The sequence below is a fragment of the Pectinophora gossypiella genome, chromosome 16, assembly GCF_024362695.1.
Source record: "Pectinophora gossypiella chromosome 16, ilPecGoss1.1, whole genome shotgun sequence".
Classification (NCBI taxonomy): domain Eukaryota; kingdom Metazoa; phylum Arthropoda; class Insecta; order Lepidoptera; family Gelechiidae; genus Pectinophora; species Pectinophora gossypiella.
This window is the reverse complement of record NC_065419.1, coordinates 47276-58441: the sequence shown is the minus strand read 5'-3', so window position 1 is coordinate 58441 and position 11166 is coordinate 47276. Positions and strand designations below refer to the sequence as shown.

The window sequence follows — 11166 nt, the reverse complement described above, 5'->3', positions numbered from 1 at the left end:
TGGTAGTAAGTACTTGGGGTATGGTAGTAAGTACTTGGGGTATGGTAGTAAGTACTTGGGGTATGGTAGTAAGTACTTGGGGTTTGGTAGTAAGTACTTGGGGTATGGTAGTAAGTACTTGGGGTATGGTAGTAAGTACTTGGGGTATGGTAGTAAGTACTTGGGGTATGGTAGTAAGTACTTGGGGTTTGGTAGTAAGTACTTGGGGTATGGTAGTAAGTACTTGGGGTATGGTAGTAAGTACTTGGGGTATGGTAGTAAGTACTTGGGGTATGGTAGTAAGTACTTGGGGTATGGTAGTAAGTACTTGGGGTTCGGTAGTAAGTACTTGGGGTTTGGTACCAAGTACTTGGGGTATGGTAGTAAGTACTTGGGGTATGGTAGTAAGTACTTGGGGTATGGTAGTAAGTACTTGGGGAATGGTAGTAAGTACTTGGGGTATGGTGGTAAGTACTTGGGGTATGGTGGTAAGTACGTGGGGTATGGTGTATTATTTTAGGTTAGGTTTTTGTGTTGGTAATTAGTCGTTGCTCTGTTTTATGTCATTTGCTTTACTATTATGAGTTTTTTTTTGTTTGCTTACTGTTAGTAATGAAATTTCGAAAATATCATTCTACTGCACTAAATTATTATAGATGCGTTTCTATTTTATTGCATTATATTAAAGTTAATAAGTATATTGGTACGCATACTCATTTATTTATATAATATTTTATTCACAAAAAAAAGAGAAAAAAAAGGAAAAAAAAAGATAAAAAAAAATAAAGAGATTATTCAACTTTTATTCACTATATAAATTTTATTTTATCTTCTATCTATATCTATACTTAAAATAAATCTGTAGATAGGTCAATTCTGTACATGAAATATATTTTCAAAATAACTATCAGGGGGTGATAAATGATCGATACTAATGCAAAAAATTCAATCAGTAAAATTTTTGTCTGTCTTTCTGTCTGTCTGTATGTTCGTTATAGAAACAAAAACAACGACGGATTTTAACGAAACTTAGTACAATTATTCTTTATACTCCTGGGCAGGTCATAGTATACTTTTCATCACGCTACAATCAATAGGAGCAGAGTAGCGAATGGAAATTTTGTACATAGAAATCACGTATGACGAAAATATTCTACATAAAATTGTCTAAAAATATCCCGCAACAACATATATCTATCTTTTATGGTTGACTCACAATAACACGTGTAACTCCTGATAGCTTAGCAGTTCGGAGCATTCTGATTATATTTGTTTACTGTTACGTTTATAATACTATCACTCATCCCTAATTTAAAAAAAATAACATTATTACTTATTCAATAAAAAAAGAATCATAGAAATCGGTATAGAAACACCAAACTTATACATTTGACATGCGAGTGAGAACTGGAGATAACTCGGATGATCGTGAATTTTCTGATATATTATTAAAGATTGGTGAAGGTACCTATCCACTGCTACACCAAGGAAAACTCATTCTGACGCCTGAGTTATGTTGTATAGTGCAATAACAACGTCAGTTTACGGTGACGTAACAAATATATTAAATAAGGACAATTCTTGGCTATGCGAAAGGTCCATTTTAACTCCTCGCAATGACCAGGCATCTGAGATTAATAATAAAATATTGTCGAATATTCAGGGGGAAAGCAAAGTTTATAGTTCAATAAATAGAATGGTCGATGAACAAGAAGCCACTAATTACCCGATAGAATTTTTAAATTCTTTAAATATGCCCGGATTTCCTTCTCATGTGTTTAAAAATCTACTTTGTCTGAGTACAAAACCCAGATTTCGGAAAGCCTTTTTACAAATATCTACAATGTGAGCTTTGAACGTCAGATCACTTGATACATGTAATCCCAAATCACGAACTGAGTGCACCCTTGCCAAACTGTCGCCATTAATGCTATATTGGTAGTCTATAGGTCCTTGTGCTCTAGTAATCGACATGACACTACATTTAGCTATATTAAAAACTAATTTGTTTTTAAGACCCCATTCGGCTACCCTGTCAATGTCATTTTGCAGGAGCTTACAACACGAAACCTCATTTACCTGCAAGTATAACTTTAAGTCATCCGCAAATAGTAGGCAACCTGCATCCCGTATTACGCTTGGTAAATCATTTATCATAATAAGGAACTGCAAGGGCCCCAAGTTACTACCCTGACTTACACCGGATCGTATTTCATATGTATCTGACTCATACCCCCCGTACTCCACATATTGTTTCCTCTTTGTTAAATAACTCACAAAGAATTTAAGTAGAGTAAGTGTGCAACCAATTTCAACAATAATACATCGTGGTTCACTAAATCAAATGCTTTTTTGTAATCAAAGTAAGCAACATCTACTTGTCCCCCAATTCTACAGTCAATAGCGTTAATGGCGTATTTCATGAAGACCAAGAGATTAGACTGGGTCCCTCTACCCGCTATCTTATTGCTTGTCATCACCATGTGGGAGTTTTACGCGTGTTTATCGCTTGGAAATTCTGAATCGGTTCGTCTCGGCCGGCGGGGACGCATCGAAGGCTGAAGGAGCATTTCGAAATACGCCGCCGGCGCGCATAAGGTGTTTTTACGGCGAGGTTTCGTTCAAAAATCGGCTCAGTGCTGCTAAAGACGTGCTCCCAATGTATGCGGACGAACTCTCCCAAGTCTTGCGACCACTTACTCGCCGGATCAGAGGGTGCGCACTGCGAGGTTCCGATGTTTTCCGATCGGAGTCCCGGGTGTGCGAGAACAAGGGACCTCGGCCCGGTTTATTCATCGACGAATAATCGTCGGGTATGTGAACCGAACTTCAGTCATGCGTGTTAAGCGGGAAGGAAATAAGAGGCAGCAATAATTTTGTGAACAATATTCGTTTATAATGGCTTCGCTATGGATCGGCGGAGGAGGCGGCGCCGCGCCGCCAGCGGCGGCAGGCGGGCGCGTGCGGCGGCGGGCCGAGGCAGGCGGCGGCGGCGGCGCGGCGCGGCACGTGGCTCTGCTGCTGCAGGCCCGCCAGCAGCGCATGCGCCGGCCCGCGGGCGAACACGGCCACGTCGTCGCCGCCGTGCGTCTCCGACGAGCGCGGCGCGCCCGCCTCGAACGGGAACTCCGCTGCGGCTGCGGAACGAACGCGGAAGTCGGCGTGAACTCGAAATGGAATGCCGTTCGATAGGGAATAGCACAGGCACGCGTCACTCACTGTAGTCGTATCGGGTGAGGTCGTCGCGCAGCCCCTCGGCGACGTGGGGGCGGAAGCCGGGCCCGTTGGCGTACGAGAGCGTCATGTAAGGTACGCCGCGCGCGTCCACCTCGTCGGACGGGCCGAGCACGTCGCCGCCGCGCCGCGCGTAGCCGTTGTAGGTCATGACGTGCGCGTGGTCGGACGTCACGAGCAGCAGCGAGTCGCGCTCGTCGAGCAGCGCGGCGGCGCGCTCCACGGCGGCCGCCAGCTCCACGGTCTCGTCGAGCGCCAGCCGCGGCAGGTTGTCGTGGTGCGCGTGGTCGATGCGGCCGCCCTCCACGAACAGGAAGAAGCCGCGCGGGTTGCGCGCCAGCACGCGGATGGCGGCCTCCGTCAGGTCGGCCAGCGACGGGTCGCCGGGCGCGGCCTGCAGGTGGTAGGGCAGGTGCGACGCGGCGAACAGCCCCAGCAGCGCGTCGGGCGGCGCCGCGGCGTCGGCGGCGGCCCGCAGCTGCGCCAGGTCACTCACGTACTGCGCGCGGCGCCCGCGGGCCGCCTGCGCCGTGCGCCACTCCGCGATCAGGTCGCGCCCGTCCGAGCGCCGCCCCGGGGTCCCGTCCTCGTCCAAGGTCGTGTTTGGCAAAAATTCCCGTCGACCGCCGCCCAGTATCACCTACGGGTTACAAATACGCGACTATTTATTTATTTATTTAAATATTGGGCGACCAAACTCTATAGAAAAAAAGCTCTTAAACTCTATAGAAAAAATAAATACTTAAAAACTAAGCCAATATCATGTTTTCACCTAAATAAAACAGAATAAAAATACTAAAACTTAAAACTTGAGCGCACTGTCGAGGCCTATAGGACATGCACAAATGCTTAGTACGGTACAAAGACAAATGTTAACTTAAACAATTAAAAATAACGCTTCTAAATTACTGTTGAACAGTATAAAAGTATATAAGAAACTGAAACTTCACTTATGATGACAAAATAATTGGATAAAAATTATATAAGTTGCTTACCAAATAACAGTAAAAAAAGAACGAGTGAGTTCCCGTCTTATCGACTCACAACCAGTGTTGTAAATACGTTCATATCGATCACAATACCTATTATAAGTAAAGAACTATTCGTTAGTTGCAAAACTGACTCTAAATTGATTCCCAGGGAAGGAGTGAACGAGCTGTTTGGCGATGTCGTCCTGCCTGTGTTCAGCGGGCGTGTCCGCGCAGGCGTCGGCGACGTCGGTGTCGCTCTCCCAGTCGCGCTCGGCCGAGTGCGCGTACGCGGCCGCGGGCGACGCGTGCGTCACGCGCGTCGTCGTCACGATACCTGCACGACACGACATCTATTGAAAGTGGCCGCGAGAGATATATCACACGCGGGTCAGTGACGTCGTAAGCATTACCGGCATCGCGGCCGTCCTGCAGCGCCCAGGCGGCGATGGAGTCCACGTGGTGGTCGCTGCCGACGGCGGCGCGGCAGTGGCCACGCGCCACGGCGGCCGACACGCCCAGCGTGCCGCGGTTGGCCTTCACGCCGCACAGGTACGCCGTGCCCGTGCACGCAGAGTCCGCGATCTGCGCGTCCACGCAGTATGTCTGCGCAAGACGCATGCATTATTTTTTGTAAAGAGATGTGATACAGAACAAATGCTGAGTCAGCGGCTACGCTATCGCTTTAATAGTTGTTCCTCGTATTTGTTAGGTCGGGTAAGTGGCGACTACTATCACCTTAGCGAGTCCGACGGTGGGGAAGGTCTCGAAGTAGAGGTCGGTCTCCTCGCCAGTGCGGTTGGAGCGCTGGCCGAGGTGCGCCCTGGCGGCGGCCATCGTGGCGCCGGACATGCCGTCGCCGAGGAACAGCACGACGTTCCGCGCCACGCCGGCGCCGCGCGCCGCGCCCGCCGCCAGGCGCCGCAGCGTGGCGGCGGCCGCGTCCTGCGCCCAGTGCTCTGGCCGCAGCTCCGCGGGGTCGGCCAGCCGTTCGCCCGCCTCGGCCCGCGCTCGCGGCGCGCCCTGCCGGTGGTACTCATCGTGTCCTGCAGGTGTGAACTCTGTTTACACGACCATAGAGCCACGAGGCTCCTGCATGTAACGTAGTCGTAGTTTTTGTTTATTAATATCATGATGCGTGATATTTAGTACACAATCATGAGGCGTAACATGATAGAACTGCAGAGTACCTTGTGCTAGCGTCGCTAGGGCGAGCAGCCCCGCCAGGAGCGCGGCGCGACTCATTGCGCTACAGCCGTTGACTGCAGACTGGCGCGAGGATCGTCGCGCGCGCTTTATTCAGATAACTTCCCAAGTAGATAAGAGCTATTATCTATTTGGTGATAGTGTCAATTTAACTTCTTGTCAAAATCTCTGAGTTTAATGATTATCTATATCTTATGTCAAAACTTTAAGTACATCCGAGGTACATAATAATCATAGATACTTAAATACTAGATACTTAAAAAAAGAACTTGCGCAAGTTAATGTGACATTAACTCAATGCTGGCGTTTTTCTCTATGTCTTGAACCATATGGACGACATAAGGACGATTGTATTGAACGAAGTGAAAATATAAGTTTGTCGCACCGTAGCTTGGTTAACAGCGCTTCGCTACAAGAAAAAGTCAAACCTTATTTTGGTAAATTATATATTTACACGCCCAGAATGTTAGGAGGGTGCGTAATTGAGCAAAATTTGCATGTTGCATGCTCACATACACCTTTAGCGTTTAGAGGGTGCGCAGTCAAATAATTGCATGCTGGCCGCTCACATTCGTCCTAGCGTTTAGCGTTGCCGAGAAACCGTCTATTTAGCCTATTTTCTTACTGAGTGCATAAGGATTGTGAAGTAGTTTCATTTGAAGTAAAGACGTTTATCTGCATGGCATACGCGCCGTCTATTGGTGGATACCTTCAATATGGTTCGCGGTACCGCCCGCGGCGCGGTTGCTGTGCCTACGTATCTATCAAAAAGAAGTGAAATACCAACAAAATAATTTTCATTTAAAATGTGCTCAGACGAGATCATATCGATCGCAATGTCAAAAAGTTAACAGATGTCATGTAGAGCCAAGCTTCTAACTCTACACGGGCTAAATATACAAACCCTAAGTTACAAACTCTACACGTTGGGCAAAATACTTATGGGGCATGTCCGTTTCGTTCGTACAAGTAATAGCAGAATGGCAATGAATGGTCAATGAAGTTGCCCATGGTGATGGCATCATTTTTTTTTTCACCTTACGCTTGTAGTAATAATAATTTAATTACGTATGGATCCCCGTAAACTAAAGTTTATATCGATATTTGAAAACGAACAGCGAGTGAGATTTGCATTGTTTTGTGTGGAACATCTAAATGCTTCGGTTAGATTTTCATTTTTTTGAAACGAATAGCTTCAGTGTTCGTTCTAGAATTTATTCAATATCTACATGGATTGGTTTTTATACTTAGACCAATTTGTTGTATTAATATTTATTAGATGGGTAGTTATATAATTACCTACACATGCTTTGCTTTGCTTGGTCCCTTACTTTTTATTGTCTTTGTGAACGACATCGATCTGTGTTTCCGTACTTCTCGCTTATTATGCTTTGCGGATGATATGAAGATTTTCGCTCCGATTCGTTCTACTCGTGATGCAATTTCTCTGCAGTCCGACCCTTTGCGACTGGAAGGCTATTGCACCGAAAATTATCTGGATCTCAATCCCTCCAAATGTAGCATAGTTACCTACAGTCGAAAGCGTACGCAGATATCTTTTGGTTACACTCTAAAGGGCATCATTCTTAATAAAGATAATTCTATCCGCGACTTGGGCGTGCTTCATGATTCAAAGCTATTATTTAGTAGCCATGTTGATTATATCATTGAAAAGGCATATCGGGCGCTGGGCTTTTTGATGCGTGTTTCCAGAGACTTTACTCATGTGAAAACGCTTAAAGTCCTCTATTGCACGTTTGTGCGCAGTATCTTGGAATATGCATCGCAGGTTTGGAATCCCAGGTACAGCACTTACATTGACCGTATTGAACAAATGCAAAGGAAGTTTGTGCGCTACCTCTGTTACCGAACCAAAACACCGTATGATTTGGGCACTTACACTAAGTTATGCAAGAAGCATCATCTCTTACCTCTTGATAGGAGACGTCAAATCGCAGACATCGTTTTCCTGTTTAAGATCGCCTGCGGTGAAGTGGATTGCCCTGATTTGCTATCTAAGTTGCTATTGAGGCCTCCAAGTAAAAATCTTCGTCATAATTCCCTACTATACCTACCATCAGCAGCAACTAACTATCGGCAGAATGAATTTATTTGGCGAGCTAGCGGTTTTTTCAACCAGCTTAGCAATAAAATTGACCTTGACCTCTTTAACACTGGTTGTGAGTCGGTAAGGCGCGAACTCTCCCGTTCTTTTTTTAATAATATTTCATAAGCAACTTGCATTATATATATTTATTCAATTATTTTGTCATCGTTACTGTAGTTTCACTTTGTTATATAGTTTTTAATATTAAGATAGTAGCGTTATTTTTATTGTTTAAGTCAGCGTCTTTGTACTGTCTTAGGCATCTGTGCATGTCCTTAAAACTTTGCAGTGCGCTTAAGTTTTAAGTTTTAATATTTTTATACTGTTTTATATAGGTGGAAACCTGTTATTGGCTTAGTTTTTAAGTATGATTTTCTTTTTGCTATAGTTGTTAAGAGCTGTTGGTCTCCCAAATATAAAATAAATAAATAAAAAAAAAAAAAAATGAATTGCGTGATATTCGAATACCCACAATATTTTGGCGGTTTTTTAATTTGTAATTCTATTCCGATACATATATGCTACCTAATTTATAGCACATAATAATTTTATTAATTTTCATAATGTATGTAGTTCTTTTTGTAATTATTACATGAGAGCCATCTTTTTAAAAAAACAAGCTTTCTTGTCATATAGTTTTTGATCAGATTACTGTTAGATTTCTACTCTATTGAAAATTAAATTAAATTAAATCTTATACTCTACATTTTTATATTATCTAACACGCTCATGGGATGGTAGCGAAACGGCCAAGCCACATATTTTACCTAACGTGTAGAACTTGTAAACTTAGGGTTTGTATAGTTAGGCCGTGTAGAGTTAGAAGCTTGGCTCTACATATTGGGATCTGACAACTTTTTGACATTGCGATGGATATGATCTCATCTGAGCACATTTTAAATGAAAATTATTTTGTTGGGATTTACTTTAGTCAGATATTGTGACACGTACACGTACAGGGCTGCCACACAGAGGTTTTGTGCACACCATTACATCATTTCAGTATGAATCACACTACAACTCTCTACATCTGCGAATGAAGCGGCTTTATAGGTAATTGAACGAACTTTATAAGAACAATAAACCGGCCGAGTGGCGGCGCACAACTTCGGCAATTACACAAATCGTTGCGGCGTCGCAGTCGCCCGTCGCCGCGCGGAACGCATCAGTATTCATTAAAAGCGCAATTAGCGGAGTGCATCGGGCGCGCTCCGAAATGTCATTCGTCAAAATTTCCCCGAAGAGCCGGCTCCGCGCTCCGGGGGCGGCCGCGGCAGGCCCGGCCGCCCGCGGCAGTCCCGGCCGGCCCGGCGCGCCGCCACCCGCCACAACGCGCTCGCGTCGCTCGCTGCGCCGCGCGTCCTGCCGCGCTTACGAATGCGAATCAAGTTTGTTACTCTTTGTGTCGAGTGAAAAGTGTACGACAATTGTACTAAGTGAGCGGATTTTATTGGAGTTGGACTAAATAAATAACGAGAGCCTTTTCTGAAGGTATATAAACAAACTTTTCTTAAACACACTAAGTAGCAATGTTTTGATATGAATTTCGTTTTAACGTATGTTTTACTTGTATTATCGTAGTTATTCGATTATCTCAAAGATTATCTGCTGATTGACAGTTAGTTATCTCTGATTTTTGTTTTTATACCACTTACCCGTGCTTGGGGACACAAATAGATGGAATGATTTTCGCATTCAAATTTTCATTTATTTTTTGAATTCTCATAACTCTGGTTTAGATTAAGCCAGATAAACCAAATTCGCAGGATATATAGTTAGTAGTAGACTTGTTAAAGATATAAAGTTTTAAATGTGCAGCTATTATACTTTATATTTTATTGGTATGCAAAAAACTTTTCAAAATCAGAATCATTTATATCACGTAATTATTATAGATAAACGTCTCGTTGAAGGTCAATTTATCATTTTGGAATCTACGTCATTTCGCTAGGTGTTATGGCTGAGGAGAAGAAATGACAAGAATCTGCAACAGTAACATATCTTTTAAATCAATGTAGTATACATTACAAGTTATTTAATAACTAGAGGAAAACAATTAATAAATACCAGGCATTTTTTATCATTTAGGTTATCATTAATCATATAATAAGCTTTTTTACATAAAGTAAGCTTCACATGAGCTTTAAATTTATTTTTTGATAAATACAAAATACTGTCTGGTATTTTATTGTAAAAACGTATGCATAACCCTAAAAAATATGAATTTAATTTACTTAGCCTAAAATTTTGGATAGCAATTTTATTTTGTTCCTTGTATTGTATGTACGTACTCGTATGTCTTTCTCAGATTCTTGAAAGGAGAGATAATTTTTATTTTATTTTTTTTTTATTTTTATTATTTATTTTTTTATAAATATATTGACTTGCAAAAGTCAGTAGGTTAATTTCTTTAAACAGCTCCCTCAGAGAGTCTCGATAATGCAGATTATCTCTCTCTCTCTATTTAAGAGTTGCACTCTTGTCGGTGGAGTAATCGCCATTCCTCTCTTCTTCCCGCCAAAACCTTCACCTCCCGATACGACACGACCTGCACCTTCTCTTTTATTTGTTTCATAAATGTTATCCTAGGTCTACCCCTTCCTCTCTTCCCTTCAATTTTTCCTTCTATAATGTTTGTTATAAATGAATCGTGTCGTATCAGGTGGCCAATCATATTTCCTCTCCGGTTCTCTACAGTCTTCAATATGGTTCTCTTTTCTTCAACTCTTTCCAGCACATTATAAATGCACATTATAAATGCAGATTATAAATAGCGCGAACTGCTCTTTTTTTGAATAATATTTTTTTTGAAAATTTCAGCAAAATGCCGTAAGACTGACTGACTCATTAATTACCGATCATCAAAATCTAAATATATAAAAGGAGAAACTGCCTGACTGACATATCAACGCACAGCCTAAACGGCTACACGTAGGCACTTGAAATTTGGAAGGGACGTAGCTTAGGTACCGTAGAGGTGCACTAAGAAAGGAATTCCCGGATTTCCTTTTGTATGAAAAATCTAAACCGCTTAAGGTAGACGCTTGAAATTTGGCATGCAGGTACCTTATTTCTTAAAGCTTAGTTGCAACAGGATATTGCTAAACTCTCACGGAAACGGGAGTTAGCGGGAAAAAACATTTGTATGAAAAAATCGAAACCGCGTAAGATAGATGTTTTCAGTCTAGCATGCATGCATACCTTAGTAAATATAAAGTTTAGTTATGGCTGTATTTTGAAAAATGGGAGTTAGCGAGAAAAAAAATGTATGAAAAAATCTAAATTGAATAAGTTAGATGCTTGAAATTTGATATGCACTCCCACTAATCTAATAAATTATGCAGTGAACATAATTATTGTAAACCATGTAATTTGAAACCAGTACTCGTTGTTCCAATTCAATTGGTTTAAGTCACATTTTTAAAAGGTACAAATAAACAGTACAATTTCTTGCGGCTCTCCTGCTCGAATGTGTTCCTCAAGTATCAATTTTGGGTCTGTTTCTTTTTTAGTGTACCTATACAAATGATTTTGTGCTGATCGCAAACAACACTTCTCTTATTTTTAAAATGTACATAACATTTAAAAACAAGAAACTTGACGAAGCAATCATCGCCTGTATATTCAAAATTAACTTTGTGTGTACTACTTTATCAAACGTAAAGAAAATAA

The 11166-nt window shown here is 42.3% G+C and overlaps 1 protein-coding gene across 1 annotated transcript; it reads right to left on the bottom strand.

Annotated features, from left to right (window-relative positions):
• Positions 1-2886: 2886 nt before the first annotated feature.
• Positions 2887-5436, bottom strand: LOC126373680 (membrane-bound alkaline phosphatase-like). Its single transcript, XM_050019913.1, has 6 exons — positions 5372-5436; positions 4920-5227; positions 4595-4787; positions 4337-4518; positions 3199-3853; positions 2887-3116 (listed from the first exon to the last, which is right to left on the bottom strand). The coding sequence occupies exons 1-6, from the start codon at positions 5424-5426 to the stop codon at positions 2887-2889; spliced, it is 1623 nt and encodes a 540-aa protein (XP_049875870.1). The 5' UTR covers positions 5427-5436.
• Positions 5437-11166: the final 5730 nt, after the last annotated feature.